Source organism: Schistocerca nitens, chromosome 10, assembly GCF_023898315.1.
Source record: "Schistocerca nitens isolate TAMUIC-IGC-003100 chromosome 10, iqSchNite1.1, whole genome shotgun sequence".
NCBI lineage: Eukaryota > Metazoa > Arthropoda > Insecta > Orthoptera > Acrididae > Schistocerca > Schistocerca nitens.
Window position 1 is genome coordinate 148,857,640 of NC_064623.1, and position 26,246 is coordinate 148,883,885.

General features: G+C 39.6%; 1 protein-coding gene across 1 annotated transcript in view; it reads left to right on the plus strand.

The window, feature by feature from the left end:
* Positions 1-252: 252 nt before the first annotated feature.
* Positions 253-26,246, plus strand: part of LOC126210053 (BTB/POZ domain-containing protein 17) — a 141,103-nt gene continuing 115,109 nt past the window's right edge. The window contains exons 1-2 of the mRNA XM_049939170.1: positions 253-403; positions 16,957-17,149. Of these exons, the coding sequence (XP_049795127.1) occupies positions 16,973-17,149 (177 nt within the window). The 5' untranslated portion in view covers positions 253-403; positions 16,957-16,972. The remainder of the gene's footprint in view (positions 404-16,956; positions 17,150-26,246) is intronic.

A 26,246-nucleotide genomic window follows, 5' to 3' on the forward strand; every position in this document is an offset into this window, starting at 1 on the left:
GCGCCAATCACTATATTTCATTTAACAGAGCGTTTATAAAGCTGTCAAGCTATCAATGATGATACACATTTTCGGAATATGCAGCTCATGCTTACAATGTCTATATAATCATTTCTAATCGCAGAGTAGTGAAATTTCTTTCTGAAGTGAATTCGCGCTGCAGTAATATCTTTGGTGAAGCTGCCCGTTGTTGGTGTTAGAAGTGTGTAGTCTTGTCAGCTGAGTGTATTTGTGTATTCGCCTTCATGTCGAGTGATGTTATTGTGGATTGATTGATTGGTTCAGAGCCTGACTCCAGTAAAGGATAAACTGCTATGGATTTGTAATTATTGTGCTTGGAATGGTATTTTTGTTTAGAAACATTGGTCTCCGATATGTGAATTATGTTTGAACAACTTGGAAGGTACCGTAGTATATATTACGTCGGCTATATGTATATGTATAAGGCATATTTTTTTTTTTTTTTTTTTTTTTTTCGGATCCTCTTTTGACTGTCAGAATTTTTACGTAAGAAAACTTCAGATTCTAAATTAAGTGAAATTCATACTTCGCTTGGAATATTGTGACATTGACAGTGTAATACATTTTTAGAACATAAGAAACTTCAAAATACTTGTAACTAATAATCAAAGTGACTTTTTGTGTATAATAGCAACTGTTATCACCCACTGAGTAATATAGTATGGAAAATCACTGTCATTTTATTTTATTTTTTTTATTTTTATTGATTTGTTCACTTGAGGATCTAGTATTTCATGTAACAGTTTATTTATAATTCCCGGCGTTTCGTGAATAAGTTAGTTTGACACAGTTTCCTGCTGTCTTCAGCCCTTTACATATACTTTCCATAAGTGATTAATATTTCGGATTTTGTATTTGTAATTTGGTAATGTTAAGGATGAATTCCCGGGTACCGTAAATTTGCCACACTGCAAGTAATAGTAGCCTAGCCTTGTGTTAGAATGATGTGAACACTTGGACTGTTGTGACGATTTAGGTTTGCGCTGAACTCCAGTCTGTAAAACAATATTTTAAGGTAATGTAAAAATAATGAGAGAGAAAATTACTCAGAATAATATGAGTAACCCCAAATGGACACTGAGAAATTGTGTGTTTGTAACTATAGGAATGCTGTTTCCTGTATCAAGTTACTGCCTGTTATACTGTCAACTAGTTTTCAAGTTTGCCATATTCCTATGGATCACCACTCATTGTGAACACATTTACTGTTAAGTGTTAACCATAGTATGTCTCACACGTAGTATTAGGTTACGAAAGTGACAAAAGGTGTGATATTGTTTTGGAGGTGAGATAACAACTGTAACGTGCCTTGAATTAGTTAATGTTGAAAAACCAAGCTGTATCAACGAAAGAAAAATTTCTAAAATAGAAGAGTAAAATTTTGATTACAATTTGCAGTTTTGAGAATGAGGGAATGTCATACTGTAACTTTGAAAAGATCAGGATTGGGGAATTCAGACAAACCATGTTGGACACAGAATCTCCATTAAACTAGACACACGTCTACGGATGAAAAGCATTATCTAAAATCTGAGGCAAATCTATGTTGAAAGTGTTACAAATCATAATTCCAAACCACTGAAGAAGAAGAAAAAGAGTCACGAACCACATTTTTTGTGTATTTGCTCTGTTATAAACAAACTTCAAGTAGTATCCGAGAAAAACTAAGTTGTAAAATGCAATTAAATATTATTAGACTTATTGCAAGGTTGACCTTGGCATGAAAAGCTGCAAATGTGTGAAGAGATCAGTTGACAGTTTTTCCACGATACAAAAGAAACACTAAATGGAAATCCTCATTCCAAAATCAAGGCTGCTTGTGTTTAGCTGAACTCCCCTTTCAAATTCAACCTATGATTGTAGTTATTGTGATCCTCAGTTGGAGGACTGGTTTGATGCAGCTCTCCATACTAGTTTGTTCTGTACAAGTCTTCCTCTCTGAATAACTACTGCTACCTTCATCCTTTTGAACTTAATTACGGTATTCATCTCTTGGTCTCCCTCTATAATTCCCCTCCCCCCACCCCCTCTCTTCCCTGTGCTTATCTCCAGTACTGACTTGGTCTCTCTCGATGTTTCAGAATATGTCTTACCAACCAATCCCTCCTTTTATTCAGGTTGTGAAACAAATATCTTTTCTCTCCCATTCTATTCAGTACCTCCTCATCAGTTATATGATCTACCCTTTGATCTTCAGTGTTTGAAAACCTTCTATGAACAGTTTATCATTCATGTTTCACATCCATACAAGGCTACACTCCAAACAAATCCCTTCACAAAAGGCTTCCCAAAATTTATATTTGACATTAACAAATTTCTCTTTTTCAAAAATACTTTTCTTGCTGTTGCCAGTCTGCATTTTATATCCTTTGTTCTGCCACCATCTTTTATATTGTTGCCCAAAATTGCAGATCAGTCCTATTTTGTCTATCATTTCTTGATCTTATTACCCCAGCTTTACTCGTTTTAATTTGACAACATTCTTTAGCCTTTGTTTTGCTTGCATAGGTATTCATATTATAACTTCTTTTCAATACATTCTTCATTCTGTTCAGGTGCTAGCCCAAGTCTCTTGCTGCCTCTGATGGTGAATTTTCATTCCAAATCTCTCCTTTATTTTCTTCATGTGTAGTATATCTTGAATAAAAGGACATTTTGATTGACATACTGAAATTTACCTTCTTGTCACTTATGTTGACCAGTGAAGGCAAATTCCAGAGTAATTTCCTTGAAAATGTCACAAATTTCATTTGCCAGCTGGAGCTAGGCTTCATCTACAGTTGTGAGTTTGTCCATGGAATTTCAGTTCGTACCTTTCCAGATTGCCTTGCCATTGTTGGAATATGTGCCATAGGAGGCATCATGTTGAAAAGTATGTGAAAGTTTTCACAAGCTTTGAGACTAGCATTTGTGAAAATGGGTCATTTATGTTTTAAAGATTAGAAACTTGAACATACCTGTAATCAGTGAATTTGAGCATTTCTTTCAGTAGTTAAAAAACATACTAAGTAATGTGCTTATTTCTGTAGTTATGGATATAGTAGACTTAAGTAATTTGCTTAAAAATCTTACTAAGTGTACAGTAGTACGGATAATTTATGCTCCTGACATTGATGGGTCAGTATTTCTTATAAATATGTATAATGTAAAAAGCACTAACAAATGTTTCATTGAAGAGACTGCCTAAAATTTAAGATTCTTGTACTAACTTTATGCAAAGTATATATAAAAAAAGTCAAGCCAAGCCTGTGGCACTCAGCCTGTGGACTGGCATTTGGCCAGAGAGTGTGCATAACATAGCATTTTGTATGTCACGGCACATGAGGAGGGGGGCAGAGGGGGGGTGAGTCCATCACTCCAGCTACCTCTTACCTTCCCTGGGAAAGAGTGGCAGTATTCATTTTGATAGCAGTCAAGGTGGACCATGGACCACCCTGGAAGGTCTAGAATTCATTCTCTCACCTGCTGAGCATTGAACCTGGTATCTCCATTGCCAGTATCAAGTACGGTACTCTATTTGCCAGACCACGGCCACCCATGTTATAGATACCATGAGAAAATATGAAAAATTTGTGGATAAAGATCATGGCAGGATTGCTAAAATCTGCATAATTCCACCGTGCTGTGTAGAGTGGGACAGCAACTCATTTTTAGATTGTTAGGCAAAAAGAGATGCCTAGATTTGCAACTAAAATGGATGTTTATTTAGTCAGTGACCGGTTTCTGGCTATGCCCATTCTTAAAGCAACCTATGTACGAAAGTCAAAATTACAATTTATCCAAACACATTGTTTAATGACTGCAAAGCATAAATGGATAGCATATCACAACCAATACATACCAATGTTTGTCAGGTAAAATGTCTATCACAATAGCAGTAAACAGAGTCCCTACAGATGCATATCATCCTAACTAATGTTTGTTAACAAATTACACTAGTCAAGTCAGAAGCTACTAGAAAACCTAGGGAAGATGGTGTCCTCTTCTAGCCATGGTCAAGTTGGAAGCTACTAGGAAACCTAGGGGAGATGGTGCCCTCTTTAGGCCATGATTCTTTTATTTCGGGAAAGGTTGTTTCCATAGCAATGCATAGTCTTCAAAAACAAGCAATTCACAATCGTGAAGAACAAGCAGCATACAAAACTATTACATAACATATGTGCCACATACATATATTTTGTATGTGTGCTTATGTACATCCACAAAATACGGTGTAATACTAAGCCCTAACTTACAGATCCACAGAGGGTAAGGCCTGCATGCCATAAGGCATGAAAATGTCAATATGTCATCAGGGAATTGTAATGCAGCGTTGCTATATTGTAGTCTACATAGTATTGCCATTCCGTAGCACAGTTGTGGCAAACTTGCCAAACATGAGCATAGATCGCAAACAAATGTTTAAACAAAGTTTAAAAAAAAACATGCCATTAAAAGACATGCACAAGCATAGTTATTTTTTACACTTTTGAATTAAAAATGGACCAGTCTGTATCATGCATAGAGAGAGATACAACAATAAGATTACCTGCATAATTAATTACATAAAATAAACAGTAATTATACAAACACTAGCATCCGAGTAGCCAATACAATTCCCAGGGTGTGATGAAAGGGTTTGAATGTGGCGGGCGAAACTCAGAAACGGAGGGGGAGGAAGGAGATGGGAAAAGGTGGCAAGGGGGAGTCTAAGTTGAGGATTCTAGCAAAGTAAGCTGCAATGTTTATTTCCAAATGAATAAACCACTGATAAATATACCATATAAAATATAAGCTATGCATTACCATAAATATTTTCCACATAAAAATATTTTTGGAAAAACTGTATGATGTGTCGGCAGCTGGGCCAACACCTTGTAGATCGAAGTGGCTGAAAGTGCACGCTAAACTAACGCAGACGGGCGTGAAGTACTGGAACATGAGACTTATTAATGAATAAGAAGAAAAGTACGGAGCTGGAATAATATACTTAACTTTATTCTCTTGTTGGAATACATCTCTTGAATAGTAGTAAGCTATAAGCACTGATACAAATGGCGCCTTGCTAGGTAGTAGCTATGGAATAAGCTGAAGGCTATTCTATCAGTCTCTCGGCAAATGAGAGGAAGACTTGGTAGGTCTGGTCGCAAGCTATGTCGTCCGTACAACTGGGGCGAGGTCTAGTCCGTGTCTTGTGACCTGCCATGTGGTGGCGCTAGGATTGCGATTACACAGTGGCGACACGCGGGTCCGACATGTACTACAGGACCGCGGCCGATTTAAGTTACCACCTAGCAAGTGTGGTGTCTAGCGGTGACACCACACTGTATACGTACCATGAAGTAAAACGATAAAACATAATGACTGGGAGTTACCTCTTTCAGGCACAAGTTGCTCTCAAGGCATATAGGACAAACATTCCAAACAGTATTGTGAATGCCCACAATGTTGAGTGAGTAAGCACACAAATGTTTCTGGAAGGCATAGTCTTACCAAAAGTAGACTTAGTAAGAGGCACCCACATTACACCGTTAGTGATTAAAAGTAAGTAATAAAATTATTGTTGTTGTTGTTGTGGTGGTCTTCAGTCCTGAGACTGGTTTGATGAAGCTCTCAATGCTACCCTATCCTGTGCAAGCTTCTTCATCTCCCAGTACTTACTGCAACCTACATCCAACTGAATCTGCTTAGTGTAATCATCTCTTGGTCTCCCTCTACGATTTTTACCCTCCACACTGCCCTCCAATGCTAAATTTGTTATCCCTTGATGCCTCAGAACATGTCCTACCAACCGGTCCCTTCTTCTTGTCAAGTTGTGCCACAAACTCCTCTTCTCCCCAATTCTATTCAATACCTCCTCATTAGTTATGTGATCTACCCATCTAATCTTCAGCATTCTTCTGTAGCACCACATTTCAAAAGCTTCTATTTTCTTCTTGTCCAAACTATTTATCGTCCATGTTTCACTTCCATTCATGGCTACACTCCATACAAATACTTTCAAAAACGACTTCCTGACACTTAAATCTATACTCGATGTTAACAAATTTCTCTTCTTCAGAAACGCTTTCCTTGTCATTGCCAGTCTACATTTTATATCCTCTCTACTTCGAACATCATCAGTTATTTTGCTCCCCAAATAGCAAAACTCCTTTACTGCTTTAAGTGTCTTATTTCCTAATCTAATTCCCTCAGCATCACCCGACTTAATTCCACTACATTCGATTGTCCTCGTTTTGCTTTTGTTGATGTTCCTCTTATATCTTCATTTCAAGACACTGTCCATTCCGTTCAACTGCTTTTCCAAGTCCTTTGCTGTCTCTGACAGAATTACAATGTCATCGGCAAACCTCAATGTTTTTATTTCTCCTCCATAGATTTTAATACCTACTCCAAATTTTTCTATTGTTTCCTTTACTGCTTGCTCAATATACAGATTGAATAACATCGGGGAGAGGCTACAACCCTGTCTCACTCCCTTCCCAACCACTGCTTCCCTTTCATGCCCCTCGACTCTTATAACTGCCGTCTGGTTTCTGTACAAATTGTAAATAGCCTTTCGCTCCCTGAATTTTACCCCTGCCACCTTTAGAATTTGAAAGACAGTATTCCAGCCAACATTGTCAAAAGCTTTTTCTAAGTCTACAAATTCTAGAAATGTGGGTTTGCCTTTCCTTGATCTTTCTTCTAAGATAAGTTGTAGAGTCAGTATTGCCTCACGTGTTCCAATATTTCTACGGAATCCAAACTGATCTTCCCCGAGGTCGGCTTCTACCAGTTTTTCCATTCGTCTGTAAAGAATCCGCGTTAGTATTTTACAGTTGTGACCTATTAAACTGATAGTTCGGTAATTTTCACACCTCTCAACACCTACTTTCTTTGGGATTGAAATTATTATATTCTTCTTGAAGTCTGAGGGTATTTCACCTGTCTCATATATCTTGCACAGAAGATGGTAGATTTTTGTCAGGACTGGCTTTCCCAAGGCTGTCAGTAGTTCTAATGGAATGTTGTCTACTCCCGGGGCCTTGTTTCAACTTAGGTCTTTCAGTGCTCTGTCAAACTCTTCACGCAGTATCATATCTCCCATTTCATCTTCATCTACATTCTCTTCCATTTCCATAATATTGTCCTCAAATACATCGCCCTTGTATAGACCCTCTATATACTCCTTCCACCTTTCTGCTTTCCCTTCTTTGCTTAGAACTGGGTTTCCATCCGAGCTCTTGATATTCATACAAGTGGTTCTCTTTTCTCCAAAGGGCTCTTTAATTTTCCTGTAGGCAGTATCTATCTTACCCCTAATTAGATAAGCCTCTATATCTTTACATTTGTCCTCTAGCCATCCCTGCTTAGCCATTTTGCACTTCCTGTCGATCTCATTTTTGAGACGTTTGTATTCCCTTCTGCCTGCTTCATTTACTGCATTTTTATATTTACTCCTTTCATATATTAAATTCAATATTTCTTCTGTTACCCAAGGATTTCTACCAGCCCTCGCCTTTTTACATACTTGATTCTCTGCTGCCTTCACTACTTCATCTCTCAGAGCTACCCATTCTTCTTCTACTGTATTTCTTTCCCCCATTCCTGTCAATTGTTCCCTTGTGCTCTCCCTGAAACTCTGTACAACCTCTGGTTTAATCAGTTTCTCCAGATCCCATCTCCTTAAATTTCCACCTTTTTGCAGTTTCTTCAGTTTTAATCTACAGTTCATAACCAATAGATTTTGGTCAGAGTCCACACCTGCCCCTGGAAATGTCTTACAATTTAAAACCTGGTTTCTAAATCTCTGTCTTACCATCATATAATCTATCTGATACCTTCTAGTATCTCCAGGATTCTTTCACGTATACAACCTTCTTTTATGATTCTTGAACCGAGTGTTAGCTATGATTAAGTTATGCTCTGTGCAAAATTCTACCAGACGACTTCCTTTTTCAGTTCATACCCCGAATCCATATTCACCTACTATGTTTCCATCTCTCCCTTTTCCTACTGTCGAATTCCAGTCACCAATGACTATTACATTTTCGTCTCCCTTCACTACCTGAATAATTTCTTTTATCTCATCATACATTTCATCAATTTCTTCAACATCTGCAGAGCTAGTTGGCATATAAACTTGTACTACTGTAGTAGGCCTGGGCTTCGTCTCTATCTTGGCCACAATAATGCGTTCACAATGCTGTTTGTAGTAGCTTACCCGCACTCCTATTTTTTTATTCATTATTAAACCTACTCCTGCATTACCCCTATTTGATTTTGTATTTATAACCCTGTATTCACCTGACCAGAAGTTTTGTTCCTCCTGCCACCGAACTTCACTAATTCCCACTATATCTAACTTTAACCTATCCATTTCCCTTTTTAAATTTTCTAAATTATAAATAAGGAAAGACATAGGGAGCAGATGGAGGGAGGCTAAAGTGCTAAAGACATCTAGGATGAAGATCATAGGTAAGTAAGGTGCAGTTAGTATTTAGACTATACAGGATATGTTGTTGTTGTTGTTGTTGTCTTCAGTCCTGAGACTGGTTTGATGAAGCTCTCCATGCTGCTCTATCCTGTGCAAGCTTCTTCATCTCCCAGTACTTACTGCAACCTACATCCTTCTGAATCTGCTTATTGTATTCATCTCTTTGTCTCCCTCTACGATTTTTACCCTCCACGCTGCCCTCCAGTACTAAATTGGTGATCCCTTGATGCCTCAGAACATGTCCTACCAACCGGTCCCTTCTTCTTGTCAAGTTGTGCCACAAACTCCTCTTCTCCCCAGTTCTGTTCAATACCTCCTCATTAGTTATGTGATCTATCCATCTAATCTTCAGCATTCTTCTGTAGCACCACATTTCGAAAGCTTCTATTCTCTTCTTGTCCAAACTATTTATCGTCCATGTTTCACTTCCATACATGGCTACACTCCATACAAATACTTTCAGAAACGACTTCCTGACACTTAAATCTATACTCAATGTTAACGAATTTCTCTTCTTCAGCAACGCTTTTCTTGCCATTGCCGGTCTACATTTTATATCCTCTCTACTTCGACCATCATCAGTTATTTTGCTGCCCAAATAGCAAAACTCCTTTACTACTTTAAGTGTCTCATTTCCTAATCTAATTTCCTCAGCATCACCCGACTTAATTCCACTACATTCCATTATTCTCGTTTTGCTTTTGTTGATGTTCATCTCATATCCTCCTTTCAAGACACTGTCCATTCCGTTCAACTGCTCTTCCAAGTCCTTTGCTGTCTCTGACAGAATTACAATGTCATTGGCGAACCTCAACATTTTTATTTCTTCTCCATGGACTTTAATACCTACTCCGAATTTTTCTATTGTTTCCTTTACTGCTTGCTCAATATACAGATTGAATAACGTCGGGGACAGGCTACAACCCTGTCTCGCTCCCTTCCCAACCACTGCTTCCCTTTCATGTCCCTCGACTCTTATAACTGCCATCTGGTTTCTGTATATATACAGGATATAAATGATCATAAATTACAATTCGAATACAATTGAATAAAATAGCCCACTGTAGCAACTGGTATACAACCTAATGTGGGAGGAAGGGCATTGTTGCATGGTGATGGGAAGGAGGCAGGCGTAGTCGGCGGGGAGTGAGGGCAGAGAGAAAGGATAAGAGAGATCCTAAAGAAAGGACGGGAGGGGAGAATGAGAAACAGGAAGGCTGGGGAAATTGGGTTGCAGTTGGGGGGAAGGGGGGTTCATAATGAGAAGCAAAAGTTTTGGGAAAGATGACATATTGAAAGTGGGAACACAGGGGGAATAGGGAGCCCATGGTGAGAGGGGGGTGGGAGACAGTCTAAATAATTGCAGAAAAATGGATTACAGCACTTTCATGAAGAGAGCAAAGAATCTGTTAAACTGAAAATCTATTTGTTCATTTAGAATTTTATCAGGTTCTTTTCTTTTGTTCTTAAAATTTCCAATTGTCACTGACAACCATCTGCATCCCCCTTGTTGCATAATGCTTGACTTCTAAAGTACTATCTGTATTATCGATGGAATGGGGCCCCTTTAGGAGATGTTAATTGAATGTGGCGTTATTGTTCGGGTTAAAATTCTCTTTATAACAGATGATAAAATTTCTACCTGTTTGGCCTGTGTAGTAGGTGATACACTCCCAAGGAACCAAATTCAAAATGAACTTGTAGACGTTTTGTTTAACAGATCCTTTGCTCTCTTTAGGAATGTGCTATAATCCATATTTCTGCAATTATACAGGGTGTACTTAAAGTCTGGAAACACTTTCAATTATTTACTGCACAATAACCAAACATTGTACAGGTATTATACATATGTAATTTTGAAGAGAAACCCTGAAAGCTTGTTTTCGTGTATACCGCCACAGCGTAGTTTGGTAATTTGCTGATAGTCAGTACTAGTTGCAAACATGCTGAGATCAGGTGCGGAGCGAGCTGTTTCACGAAATGGCCTTCCCGATCACCATCTCTCACTCCGTGTGCCTTTTTTCTGTGGGGACACATTAAAGATCTGGTGTATGTATTGCCTCTACCACGTGATGTAGCAGAGCTCCGAGAGAGAATATGGGAAACGACTGCCACAGTTGATGATGCCATGCTGGGAGGGGTATGGCAATAATTCGATTACTGTATTGACATATGCCGGGTCACTCGTGGTTTGCATATCGAATGTTTGTAAAAAAAGAAAGAAAAAAAACTCCCGGAGTTTCTCTTCAAATGCAATATGTGTGACATCTGTACGGTGTTTAGTTCTTGTGCAATAAATAATTGAAAGTGTTCCCAGACTTTATGTACACCCTGAATAGAATGTTTGTCTCACGTACATTCCCCCGAACCACCACCTGCTGCCAATCACCCTTTGCACCCAATTTCCCTTTCTACAACTTTTCCTTCTTGTAACCCCCCCCCCCCCCCCTCCCACACCCTGCCAGTTCCTCAGGCTTCCTACTTGTCCTTTGCTCACCTTTCCTTCCTCCCCATCTTAACTCCACATCTGCACTACAGCCCACTTCCTTAGAGCCCTTTGTTACCTTTGAAAACCTTCTGTGCATGTTGATTGTTGAATCAATTTTCAGTAAGAAGTCATCTTCTCTAAAATGAATTGGTTTTAGAAGTGTTTGAGGTGATGTAGTTTTCCAAGTGTCATTATGTTTTTAGCCTTGAGAATGGCTTATGCACGTTAGATTGTGTAGCAGTTGCTACTGTGTGCTATTTTATTCAGTTTGATGTATTCAGATTGTAATTTATGCTCATTTATATCCTGTTTAGTTTTGAATACTTATTGTACCCTAATAGGCTATATCTTCATCTTAGAAATCTTTTGCACTTTAGCCTCCCCTTTCTGCTCCCTATGTCTTTCCTTATTTATAATTTTGTTATTTACTTTAATCACTTAATTATACCTTCTTGAAAAGATTTGTGTTCTTACTCACACAGTGTTGCGGGTATTTACAATATAGCTTGAAATGTTTGTCCTGTATACAGTGAGAGCAGCCTATGCTTGGCAGTGTTAAATTCCAGCCACTATGTTCAGTCATTTTATTTTATGGTACACCGTTTTTCTAAAAATAATTTTATGTATAGGGTTAAACTTTCAAACTGTTGTAGAAATAACACCACTGGTCAGAATGATGCCAAATTGCAACAGAATATAACCGGAGATGGGGGAAAATGTATGACAGAAGAAAAATAAATAGTTACAAAATGCAGCTATAGATGGTGCTGGAAGCATCATAATTTAATAGTGGTTGACTAAAAAGACAAATGAATCGTACAACAACGTCTAAGGTGTACGTCTGACATTAAACAGATTGTATTACTCAGTGTGCATGGGTGTGTAGATGTGATACTGTTAGCTATGCAAGCCCATCTACCATGGCTAGGTCATCTCACATCAAATGGGAAAAAATCGGTTTTTGACTATCCTGAGGTAAAAAATCACATAAAAAGCATCACTCATGTTGGTTTTTAATTGTCCTTAGGCCAAAAATGGCATAAAAAGCTCAATCAAATTGGGAGTATTAAATTCCATGTGACTGGTGCAAAACATGTTCAATATGATGTCCACTGTTCACTGCAAAAAGTTGAAATCGAGAAACAGCATGTTCCACAGCTGATCGAAGTGTTTCTAGGGTCACATTCAGAATGTGTTGCACAATGTGTGCCTTCAATGCAGCTAAGTTTGCAATCGGAACACTGACCACAACATATTTCAAATAGCCCCACAGCCAGAAGTCAAAAGGATTAAGACAGGTGATCGGCACGGCCAGGCTATAGGGAAATGGTGGCTGATAATTCTAGCATTTCCGAAATGGCGCTACAGCAGCTGCTTAACTGGAGTTGCTATGTGCGGAGGTGTTCCATCTTGCATCAAAATTATCCCATCTATACATCCACACTGTTAGAGAGCTGGAATGATGTGGTTGTGCGAAATACACTCGTAGAGCTTAGCAGTGTCGGTACAGGTAACAGGACCAGAAGCACCTGTCTCTTCGAAAAACTATGGCCCAATGATAAATGATGCCGTAAACCTGCACCACACAGTGGCCTTTTCAGGATGAAGTGGTACTGGTTGACTTGCGTGTGGATTTTCTGTTGCCCATATTTGACAGTTCTGTGTATTGACATATCCTGTCAGATGGAAGTGGGCTTTGTCTGTCCACAAAATCTTCCACAGCCAAACATTGTCCACTTCCATGCAAGCAAGGAATCCTAAAGCAAAGGTCTCTCTTGCTGGCAGCTCAGCAGGAAGCAGCTTGTGCACATCGCTAATTTTGAATGGATAGCAAAGAAGGATGTTTCATAGGATTTTATGTACTGTGCTCACGGGTATGTCCAATGTTTAGGCAGTTCTCGGTGCACTACACATTTACACACTACCACTCGTCTCCTCCTGCATTGCTGTGGTGATTGCTTCCACTGACATCAAATCAATTCATTTCCTCCCTCTACCAGGTTACACACCAAAGGAACCCGTCTTTTCGAATTTCCGAATCATTTTCTCTAGACCCATGGCAGTCATCATACGAATGCCTTTTTTCAAACCCATCAGTGTCCAGAACTTCTGCAGAGTTATGTGTGCACAGTCATCATTCTTGTAATCCAGCTTTACACATACAGCATGATCATGCATTGAGACAGTTTCGGCAAACGTAGCAAATGCAAAAGGAGGAAAAGCCATGTACTCAGTGTGTTTATACCAACTTAAATGGGTCGTGCGCATGACAGGTGTTTTCATTTACATATTCTGACATATACAGCACCATCTATTGATCAATTTTCACTTTTTTTTTTTTTTTCTCTTGCCTTATGTTTTCCCCCTTCTCCGATAATATTCTGTTGCAATTTGACCTCATTCTGACCAGTGGTGTTATTTCTAAAAAGTTTAACTTTAATTATAATCACCCCATATAATTGTGTAAAATGTTTATTGTAACACATAGCTTACATTTTAGGCTCATCAGTAATTTGCACATTTGTAAATAAGCGTTACACCTTACTTCGGTAGAATATTCAATTTAGACTCCCTCTTGCCACCTTTTCCGGCTTTCCTGCCAACCCCCCCTCCCTCCCTCGGGCACATACCCTCTCCCCTCCACTCCCGAGCTTTTCTTGCCCTATTCTAACCCTTTCAGCTCATCCACTTCCTTTCCACCGCCTGCTTTCCTTTCCACCGCCTGCTTTCTTTTCCACCGCCTGCTTTCCTTTAAGTCCCCTTCCTCCTTCCTATCATGCTTCCTATCATGGGAATTGTATTGACTGCTCAGATGTTACTGTTTTAGATCATTACTTTTTATTTCATGTAATTACTTCTGCATGTGATCTTACTGTTGTATCTCTCTTTATGCATGACATATACAGGTACATTTTTAATCTAAAAGTGTAAAAAAATAACTAGGTTTGTAGATATCTTTTAATGGCATGTTTTTTTAAAATTTGTTTAAACATTTGTTTGCGGTTTGCGCTCATGTTTGGCATCTTTGCCACAACTGTGCTATGGAATGGCAGCGCTATGTAGGCTACAATGTAGCAATGCAGCGTTGTAATTCAATGAAGACATATTGACATTTTCATGCCTTATGCCTTGTAGATCTTACCCTCTTTGGATCTGTAAGTTAGGGCTTAGTATTACATCATATTTTGTGTGTGTAGATAAGCATGTTTACAAAGTGTATGTATGTACCACACACGTTATGTAATCTGTTTCATACACTGCTTGTTTTTTAAGACTGTGAATTGCTATGGAAACAATATTTCCCAAAATAAAATAATCACAGCCCAAAGAGCCCTCCCCCCCCCCCCCCCCCCCCTTAGGTTTCCTAGTAGCTTCCAATTTGACCAGTATAATTCATTAACAAATGTTACTTTGGACCATACGCATACGTATGCATTTCGTTTACTGCTATTTTGTCAGACATTTTGTAGGGCAAACATTGGTATGTGGTGTTGTGTTGTGCTGTCCATTTATGCTCTGCACTCATATTTAAAGCAAACATGTGTTTGGATAAATTGTAATTTTTACTTTTATACATAGGTTGGTTTGAGAATGGGCTTAGCCCAAAACTGGTCAGCTACTAAACAAACACCCATATTAGTTGCAACTCTGTCTCTTTTTTGCACCACAGTCACTAAAATTCCTTTATTGATTGATAGTTACACCTCATTGCGGAGGCCTTTTCAGATTAAAAATATAGAAAATAGCATATAAGAGGAGAACAATTGTGAAATTCATTTGATATTTAAACTTACATAATTTGATACATACCAGTAAAAATTATTACTTAATTCTGTGTCTGTCTGCCACCAGACATTACACATTGTCGTAATGTGTTGAGCTGAATCACTCTTGTTGTCATGTACACGCTGAAAAATGCATAGGTTGTGACAAAAATAAAGACGTGTCAAAGCATATTTGGATAAGTGGTATGTTTTTATTTTTGATCACGATCTAGAAAATTTTTCAATGTGTGCATGACAACAAGAACTATTCAGCTCAACAGATGGTGGTGGTGGTGGTGGTGGTGGTGGTGGTGGTGGTGAGTAATGCCTGGTGGCTGATACACACAGAATTAAGTAATAATTTTTATTGATATGTTTCATGTAATGGAAGTTTGAATATTAAATGTATTTTGCTATTGCTCATCTCTTATATGATATTCCATGTATTTGGGATCTGTCACTGAGCTGAAACTAGTACGGTAATCAATAAAGGAATTTTAGCAAACTTGACCTAAGTTTTTTTATCCACAAATTTTGACACCACAGATCACACTATTTGACAGTGGCAGATGACATAAAGTTATGTAAATAGTTTGTTACAAAATATAAAATGCAGCGGGTAAAATTCAAGAATTGTGGAACATGAAGAATTATTAAAGAACTGCATGAGTACTTCACTGAGAACTATTTAAGCAAATCATTTGAATTAAATCCACTGAACTGAAATGGATGGAGACAATAGCAATAACATCAGTGAAGATACAGTGAATGAAGTGGTGTCAGTGAAATCTATTCAGAACTACTGAACATACAATGTAGTGAAAATGTGAGTAATGAAATTTTTTCCAGAGTTCCTGCTTCTCATGAATCGTTAATTGCTGCTTGCTCCGGAAGTAGTGGAGAGATCCAGAGTGAAAATTTGTAAGACAGCAGTTTGTATGCTGCAACTGCGGTTGATGTATTTTAAGTATGTTGTGTTTTGTACTTATTGGTGACGCAGTTTTTTGTCTCCCAGGAATGTAAGGAGGTAATTGTCACAGAAATAGTGTAGTTAGTAGTATTGTTCTGAAATGTAAATAGCGGTACCAAGTGTTTATTTAATCTAGGCTAAAGTGTACTTAACAGTTGTTGTGTTGTGTGGTGATATTGGCAATTCACTGGCAGTGGTAGCAGGCAACCAGGTTATAGTGTACAGTAGTCAATGAGTAAGTCTGTATCTAATGACTGCTTTTGGCAGAAAATATGAATCAGTTAAGTTTGTTTTCAATATGGAGAGTGCCAAAATAACTTTTACTGGATTTTTAGGTTGGTTACTGGTTTTTGTATTTAGCTACTGAATGGAATAAAACTATGTGCTGACAGACTGACCAGTAGTAAGGACGAGCCATTTTTGGGTTGGAAAGTGGAAATTTGCTTGTCAGTTTGTGAAGCCAACGAATCTCAACATGAAAATAAGATTGCTGTAATATATGGATGTGTAGGGTAGCCCAAGATATATGTTCATCATTGCAGTAACTCCATATATGTTGTATTTTCAGTTTTGCAATGATGTGATTAAATTCTGATGTAATTGATCAAAATACTACCTAATTTTATTACGAACCATAGAGAATTATTATAAATGCACATTGTAATTTCATATTGACAACTGACTCACAATTTGTTGTATTCAGTTCCCACAACACATCACATCACACAAGTTGTTACTATCATTAGCATGGAAGACAACAGCCGTTGACACCATAAGCACTCTTTTACCCTTAATGTATCTACTGATGAACAATTTTTTAGTTTGTCCGGCTAGTACTGCTTTGATTTCTTGATATAGGAATTTCTGTTTATTACTGCAATCTTGATGTGAAAACTCTATTGCTGTAAAGAATTTGTTACTTCTTTGTAGTTTCCTGCAAGTCTTTTCTGTCTCCACCCTATTATTTCACTTGTTGCACTTGAGCTAATACTATAAAAAATTAGTAATAATATATGTAAATACGTAAGTGATCAAGAATATTACTTCCTGGAGCAGAATACAGTACTAATAATTGAAAAACTACCAATATGAGTTATTAATTAAACTATCATAAATATATTCTGGGAAATTGAAAGTAAGCTGCATGGTAGATTTTCAGACAGTATACACTTATTCTTTAGCTTTATGCTAAGTTATTGGTCATTAATATGGGCATGCTGTTAACAGCTAACATTTTATTGATTATATACTGCAGGTCTTAAACTGCCAATATGAGCCGGTATAGAGTCCAATATGGAACCTTAATACCGCAAGGGAATAAGAGGGGTATCTGTTCACGTGGCAGGATGTTCCGGTCTCGGTCCCCGGAGCAGCTGAAGACCAAGAAGACTGGGTCATGGTATCCATGTTCATCGAATTCCAAAGGCCTCGCAGCAGGTGATGTGGAAGTAAGTGTGACTGCTTTCAAATCATTCCTGGACATTACTGAGACTTCAGCACTGTTCCATATTTCTGTCTCTAGCAGATTGTTTACACATGCCCAAAACCTACCTACACATCTCTCCCTCCCCCCCCCCACCCCTTCCTCCCTCCCCCCCGCCCCTTCCTCCCTCCCCCTCTGTCTCCCTGCCCCTCTTCCTCTTCCTCTCTCTCTCTCTCTCTCTCTCTCTCTCTCTCTCTCTCTGTGTGTGTGTGTGTGTGTGTGTGTGTGTGTGTGTGTGTGTGTGTGTGTGTGTGTCCGTCCATGCATTTATATATGACAATAAGTAACAGTGACAGATATTATTTCAAAAACAAATGTGTGCAGTCCTTCGATAAAAAATTCTCCAAATTGGCCCTCACATCTATAATATTTTCAAACCTTCAACATACCGACTGTCTAAGTAAGGGCACATATTGCTGCATTGTCAATGACAAAAATATTGATGGTCCCAAAATATTCTCAGTAATTTTCAAGACATACTGTGCTTTTGAGGTTGAATATGATTTGACAATATTCACATTTCAGATGGTAACAGAGCTTCATGAACCAGGCACATTGTATTAGTGTGCACTGTTGGTTTTCATTTTGTCTTTATTCCTTGTTCTAGATGTAGGTGGTTCACTGCTCTACTTCTTAAAATGAGCGAAGAGATGATGCTTGAATTCATAGTGTGTCACTCAGAAACAAAGTCTTTGTGCAGTTAAGTCTTCAAAGGAATACATAGATAATTAAAAAAAAAAATGAAATTTCTGCTTATGTGGAATTAAAAGACATGCACACAAGACAATTTTATGTGCCTATGTGGGAGTAGCCATTATATTTATGATTGTAGGGTGGTCACTGAAGGATTCATTGTGTCATTTCTTTATTTATTTGAAAACATAATATTGTCTTGTTTAATTACATGGCAGTGTGGAGAAGTACTTACACTTCAAAAAGTACATCATATGCAATGATTAGTAAGATGTCTGTGAAATGCATGTCAGTTTCACCAGATAACTGAAGAATGTTTTAACGTAATTACGTGAATATATTTTCCCTGGGCATAAATGTTTGCTGCATTTTCCATAGCAATTTTCCTAATTGTGTTTGCTAATGTTACAGCACTAAACTTCGAGTATTTGATTGACTTACATGTTTGCTAGAAATCTCGAAATTGGCTCCTAATCTCTAGTCAAATGTGATTGCATCTCTCAGTATATTTTGCTTCATTGTTTAACATCTTATCAACAGTAATAATTCATCGCACAACGCACCACTCATCCGAAAATAGTTTATGAAATATTTTTATTTATTTATTCATACAGGGATTAACTCCCATTGATGGGATCATGTGCAATGAAAATATACACTGAGGGGGTAAAAGTCATAGTATAATGATATGCATATATGCAGATGGTGGTAGTATCGCATACACAAGGCATAAAAGGGAAGTGCATTGGCGGAGCTGTCATTTGTACTCAGTGATTCATGTAAAGAAGTTTCCGACATGATTACGGCCACACGGTGGGAATTAACAGACTTTGAACAAGGAATGGCAGTCGGAGCTAGACGCATGGGACACCCCATTTCAGAAATTGTTTGGGAATTCAATAGTCTGCAGTCCACAGTGTCAAGAGTGTGCCGAGAATACCAGATTTCAGGCGTTACCTCTCATCACTTACCACAGACATTTCAGTGGCCGACTGCTTTCACTTAACAAGCGAGAGCAGTGGCATTTGCGTAGAGTTGTCAGTGCTAACAGACCAGCAACATTGCATGAAGTAACTGCAGGAATCAATTTGGAATGTATGACAAACGTATCCACAAGGACAGTGCAGCAAAATGTGGCAGCAGATGACCGATACCACAGCACAGTGTTGCCTGCAGTGCGTGTCCTGGGCTGGTGACCATATCGGTTGGACCCTAGGTGGCTGGGAAATTGTGGCTTGGTCAGGTGAGTCTTGATTTCAGTTGGTAAGAGCTGATGGTAGGGTTTGAGTGTGGCGCAGAGCCCATGAAGTCAAGGACCCAAGTTGTTAACAATGCACGTTGCAAGCTGGTAGTGACTTCGTAATGGTGTGTGCCATATTTACTTATAATGGATCCAACTGAATTGATCACTGACTGGCAATGGTTGTATTGGGCTAATTGGAGACTATTTGCAGCCATTCGTGGACTTCGTGTTACCAAACCATACAGAATTTCTATAGGCGACAATGTACCATGACACTGTGCCACAATTGTTCGTGATTGGTTTGAAGAACATTCTGGGTAGTTCGAGCGAATGATTTGGCCACCAATTGAACATTTGTGGGAAATAATCAAGAGGTCAGCTTGCGTACAAAATCCTGCACCGGCAACACTTTCGCAATTATGGACAGCTATAGAGGCAGCAAGGGTCTATATTTCTGCTGGTGACTTCCTATGACTTGATGAGTCTGTGCCACATCGAATTTGTGCACTATAACGGGTATAAGATGATCTGGTACAATATTATGAGATATCCCATGTATACCTGGAAGAATCCTGGAGATACTAAAAGGTATCAGATAATTATATAATGGTAAGACAGAGATTTAGGAACCAGGTTTTAAATTGTAAGACATTTCCAGGGGCAGATGTGGATTCTGACCACAATCTATTGGTTATGAACTGCAGATTGAAACTGAAGGAACTGCAAAAAGGTGGGAATTTAAGGAGATGGGACCTGGATAAACTGAAAGAACCAGAGGTTGTAGAGAGTTTCAGGGAGAGCATAAGGGAACAATTGACAGGAATGGGGGAAAGCAATACAGTAGCAGAAGAATGGGTAGCTCTGAGGGATGAAGTAGTGAAGGCAGCAGAGGATCAAGTAGGTAAAAAGACGAGGGATAATAGAAATCCTTGGGTAACAGAAGAAATATTGAATTTAATTGATGAAAGGAGAAAATATAAAAATGCAGTAAATGAAGCAGGCAAAAAGGAATACAAACGTCTCAAAAATGAGATTGACAGGAAGTGCAAAATGGCTAAGCAGGGATGGCTAGAGGACAAATGTAAGGATGTAGAGGCTTGTCTCACCAGGGGTAAGATAGATACTGCCTACAGGAAAATTAAAGAGACCTTTGGAGAGAAGAGAACCACTTGTATGAATATCAAGAGCTCAGATAGCAACCCAGTTCTAAGCAAAGAAGGGAAAGAAGAAAGGTGGAAGGAGTATATAGAGGGTTTATACAAGGGCGATGTACTTGAGGACAATATTATGGAAATGGAAGAGGATGTAGATGAAGATGAAATGGGAGATAAGATACTGCGTGAAGAGTTTGACAGAGCACTGAAAGACCTGAGTCGAAACAAGGCCCCGGGAGTAGACAACATTCCATTAGAACTACTGATGGCCTTGGGAGAGCCAGTCATGACAAAACTCTACCATCTGGTGAGCAAGATGTATGAGACAGGCGAAATACCCACAGACTTCAAGAAGAATATAATAATTCCAATCCCAAAGAAAGCAGGTGTTGACAGATGTGAAAATAACCGAACTATCAGTTTAATAAGTCACAGCTGCAAAATACTAACGCGAAATCTTTACAGACGAATGGAAAAACCAGTAGAAGCGGACCTTGGGGAAGATCAGTTTGGCTTCCGTAGAAATGTTGGAACACGTGAGGCAATACTGACCTTACGACTTATCTTAGAAAAAAGATAAAGGAAAGGCAAACCTACATTTGTAGCATTTGTAGACTTAGAGAAAGCTTTTGACAACGTTAACTGGAATACTCTCTTTCAAATTCTGAAGGTGGCAGTGGTAAAATACAGGGAGCGAAAGACTATTTACAATTTGTACAGAAACCAGATGGCAGTTATAAGAGTCGAGGGGCATGAAAGGGAAGCAGTGGTTGGGAAAGGAGTGAGACAGGGTTGTAGCCTCTCCCCGATGTTATTCAATCTGTATATTGAGCAAGCAGTAAAGGAAACAAAAGAAAAATTCGGAGTAGGTATTAAAATCCATGGAGAAGAAGTAAAAACGTTGAGGTTCGCCGATGACATTGTAATTCTGTCAGAGACAGCAAAGGACTTGGAAAAGCAGTTGAACGGAATGGACAGTGTCTTGAAAGGAGGATATAAGATGAACATCAACAAAAGCAAAACGAGGATAATGGAATGTAGTCAAATTAAATCGGGTGATGCTGAGGGGATTAGATTAGGAAATGAGACGCTTAAATTAGTAAAGGAGTTTTGCCATTTAGGGAGTAAAATAACTGATGATGGTCGAAGTAGAGAGGATATAAAATGTAGACTGGCAATGGCAAGAAAATCGTTTCTGAAGAAGAGAAATTTGTTAACATCGAGTATAGATTTAAATGTCAGGAAGTCGTTTCTGAAAGTATTTGTATGGAGTGTAGCCATGTATGGAAGTGAAACATGGACGATAACCAGTTTGGACAAGAAGAGAATAGAAGCTTTTGAAATGTGGTGCTACAGAAGAATGCTGAAGATAAGGTGGGTAGATCACGTAACTAATGAGAAGGTATTGAATAGGATTGGGGAGAAGAGAAGTTTGTGGCACAACTTGACTAGAAGAAGGGATCGGTTGGTAGGACATGTTTTGAGGCATCAAGGGATCACAAATTTAGCATTGGAGGGCAGCGTGGAGGGTAAAAATCGTAGAGGGAGACCAAGGGATGAATACATTAAGCAGATTCAGAAGGATGTAGGTTGCAGTATGTACTGGGAGATGAAGAAGCTTGCACAGGATAGAGTAGCATGGAGAGCTGCATCAAACCAGTCTCAGGACTGAAGACCACAACAACAACAACATCCCATGACTTTTGTCAATTTACTGTACACACAAATAGTATATATCAGCATGTTTTTATGAGGATAGAACAAGTGATCAGCTAAGACCTTGCTGAAGGAACCATTTTGCCTGAAATATATAGGAGAACCACTGAAAATTTCAATCACTGTGGCCAGACAGACCAAACTCTGTCCTCATAATATGGGGTCATTGTCTGAAGAACTGCACTGTCTCATTCACTTGGTTCCTATTTTACAATGTTCTCCTAATTGTCCTCAGTTTGCACCAGATAACTTATAATATGAAACCAAGTTTTCACTGCAAATACTGTTGATGTCTGCTGTTGACACCTGTACCATGAACGTACTGCTATGCCACTTGCACTTACCCTAGTCAGTTCAAAAAACTGACTTCAGGCTGACAGACATGCAACTGTCTCCCATGCATGTCTCTATGTCTTTTCTTCAGTCTGAAAAATTGAGTCAGCATACCCCCCCCCCCCTCCCATGATTAGTGATGTGGTAAGCTCAGGAGAATGACTAGATATTACTATCATGCACTATAGATCTTGGAACATGATTTTCTTGTAAAAGCATTACATTGTGCTTTTGTATTGTGGTGACCATTACTGACCATTACTGCAAGTCCTCTAAGTAATTTGTAATTGTGTAATATGCATAAGTTGTGCAGTGTGTTTTTAGCTGCATTTTTAAACAGTTGTATTTTTCCATCTCCTTGGGCAATTTGTTATACAACTTTACTCCCTGATAGAAAATTCTATTTTTGAGTTGTTTACTTGTTTTTACATTGTAAATGTAAGCACAACTGGCTCATAATCCATGGTTATGTAAAGTACTGTAACTGAAATACTTGTGTTTCTCCCAACCTTTTGGGTCACTGGTTCTGATTTCAGTCACTAAATTAACATGTGACAAGTTGTTCCTTTTTTCTCAAACAGTGGAAACTCCAGGTAGGAATTTGAGCAAGCAAGTGCCCACACACACACACACACACACACACACACACACACACACACACACACACACACGTCCTCCAACTCCAGCATCTCGGACTGGAATGCAACTGGGAATGTAACTATCACATGAGAGGAAAGCTGCAATATGGAGGGGAAGGGGAAGGGATAGTAGTGTACTAGTGGGGAGAGAGACAAACACTGTCCAGTGGGGTGTGCAGGTACTACACTGCCAACAGGTGTAGCATCAGGAGGTTGTGGGGCTGGGAGGAGGGGAAAAAAGGAGAATAGCGGAGAAAGTCATTTGGCTGCGACGGCAGAGGGCTGCAAACAAAAAAGGTGGGGGATAATAATGGGGAGGAGATAACAGGACAGAGGGGGTGGAAACTGTTGGGTGGAGATTGTGGGAACAATGTGTTACCATAGGCTGAGGCTGGGATAATTATGGAAACGGAGAACATGTTGTAAGGCTAATTTACGTCTGTGCAGTTCAGAAAAGCAGCTGGTGGAGGGAAGGATCCAGGTGGCTCGGGTAGTGAAGCAGCAATTGACATCAAGTGTGTGATGTTCAGCTACATGTTGTGCCACAGGTTGTTTTATTGGTTTAAATAGCGTGTGGTTGCTGATTTTTGTCTGTTCATTTATTATATGTTTCTTCTCAATTGCGTGTGGTTGCTGATTTTTGTCTGTGTTCTCTATTATTGCTTTTTGAATTAGTAAGTTTTCTTGTTGGTGTAGGAGATGTTTCTGGTTGCTGAGTCTGACTGCTTTCATGACCTTTTCTATTGCGGTAGGGTGGTGGTTTTCTTGACGGAGGTGTCCTGCAAATTATGAATGGCTGGTGCCATATTTCCACGCTCTTTTTGTGTTGCTTATACCTTATCTTGAAAGTTCTGCTTGTGTGTCCTAGATATAGAGCAACACAGCTGTTACACTGGAGTTGGTAAATGTCAGATTTTTGGTAGATATCCATTTGTCTTCCCATTTTAGACATTTCTGTAAAGAGTTGTTGCTTTGGTATGATATTTTTATTTCTTGTTTCTTGAGGCTGTTCCCAGTTCTGTGTGTCAGTTTATTTCTGTATGCGAGTGTGTACCAGCTTGTCTGGTAAGTTTCTGTGTTGTTCTCTCATTCTGTAGTGGTGGCGATTTTGTGTGTGTGTGTGTGTGTGTGTGTGTGTGTGTGTGTGTGTGTGTGTGTGCGTGTGTGCGCGTGTGCGCGCGCGCATGTGTACATGTAGCAAGTGATGTCCATCTCTGGTTTTGTGCATTTGTTTCCTTTTTTTGTATTTTTCTTTTCTCAGTTTTGTTGGTATGTGCAATTCCTTATTATAGTTGTGTTTGTCAAGTGGTACTGTGTTTAATCTTTGCGTCATATATCTGAGGGCAGATTCTTTTTGGGCCTATGGGTGGTTAGATGATTTATGTAAGATTGTGTCTGTTGTGTTGTTTTTCCTGTAAATGCTAAATGAGTGTTGATTAATTTTCTTTGTGATGAATACATCTACTCTCTCTCTCATATATATATATATATATATATCTAAAAACAAAGATGATGTGACTTACCAAATGAAAGTGCTGGCAGGTCGACAGACACACAAAATTCAAGCTTTCGCAACAAACTGTTGCCTCATCAGGAAAGAGGGGAAGGAGAGGGAAAGACGAAAGGATGTGGGTTTTAAGGGAGAGGATAAGGAGTCATTCCAATCCCGGGAGCGGAAAGACTTACCTTAGCGGGAAAAAAGGACGGGTATACACTCGCACACACACACATATCCATCCACACATATACAGACACAAGCAGACATATTTAAAGACAAAAAGTTTGGGCAGAGATGTCAGTCGAGGCAGAAGTGCAGAGGCAAAGATGTTGTTGAATGACAGGTGAGGTATGAGTGGCGGCAACTTGAAATTAGCGGAGATTGAGGCCTGGTGGATAACGGGAAGAGAGGATATATTGAAGAGCAAGTTCCCATCTCCGGAGTTCGGATAGGTTGGTGTTAGTGGGAAGTATCCAGATAACCCGGACGGTGTAACACTGTGCCAAGATGTGCTGGCTGTGCACCAAGGCATGTTTAGCCACAGGGTGATCCTCATTACCAACAAACACTGTCTGCCTGTGTCCATTCATGCGAATGGACAGTTTGTTGCTGGTCATTCCCACATAGAATGCGTCACAGTGTAGGCAGGTCAGTTGGTAGATCACGTGGGTGCTTTCACACGTGGCTCTGCCTTTGATCGTGTACACCTTCCGGGTTACAGGACTGGAGTAGGTGGTGGTGGGAGGGTGCATGGGACAGGTTTTACACCGGGGGCGGTTACAAGGGTAGGAGCCAGAGGGTAGGGAAGGTGGTTTGGGGATTTCATAGAGATGAACTAAGAGGTTACGAAGGTTAGGTGGACGGCGGAAAGACACTATTGGTGGAGTGGGGAGGATTTCATGAAGGATGGATCTCATTTCAGGGCAGGATTTGAGGAAGTCGTATCCCTGCTGGAGAGCCACATTCAGAATCTGATCCAGTCCCGGAAAGTATCCTGTCACGAGTGGGGCACTTTTGTGGTTCTTCTGTGGGAGGTTCTGGGTTTGAGAGGATGAGGAAGTGGCTCTGGTTATTTGCTTCTGTACCAGGTCGGGAGGGTAGTTGCGGGATGCGAAAGCTGTTGTCAGGTTGTTGGTGTAATGCTTCAGGGATTCCGGACTGGAGCAGATTCGTTTGCCACGAAGACCTAGGCTGTAGGGAAGGGACCGTTTGATGTGGAATCGGTGGCAGCTGTCATAGTGGAGGTACTGTTGCTTGTTGGTGGGTTTGATGTGGACGGACGTGTGAAGCTGGCCATTGGACAGGTGGAGGTCAACATCAAGGAAAGTGGCATGGGATTTGGAGTAGGACCAGGTGAATCTGATGGAACCAAAGGAGTTGAGGTTGGAGAGGAAATTCTGGAGTTCTTCTTCACCGTGAGTCCAGATCATGAAGATGTCATCAATAAATCTGTACCAAACTTTGGGTTGGCAGGCCTGGGTAACCAAGAAGGCTTCCTCTAAGCGACCCATGAATAGGTTGGCGTACAAAGGGGCCATCCTGGTACCCATGGCTGTTCCCTTTAATTGTTGGTATGTCTGGTCTTCAAAAGTGAAGAAGTTGTGGGTCAGGATGAAGCTGGCTAAGGTAATGAGGAAAGAGGTTTTAGGTAGGGTGGCAGGTGATCAGCGTGAAAGGAAGTGCTCCATCGCAGCGAGGCCCTGGACGTGCGGGATATTTGTGTATAAGGAAGTGACATCAATGGTTACAAGGATGGTTTCTGGGGGTAACGGATTGGGTAAGGATTC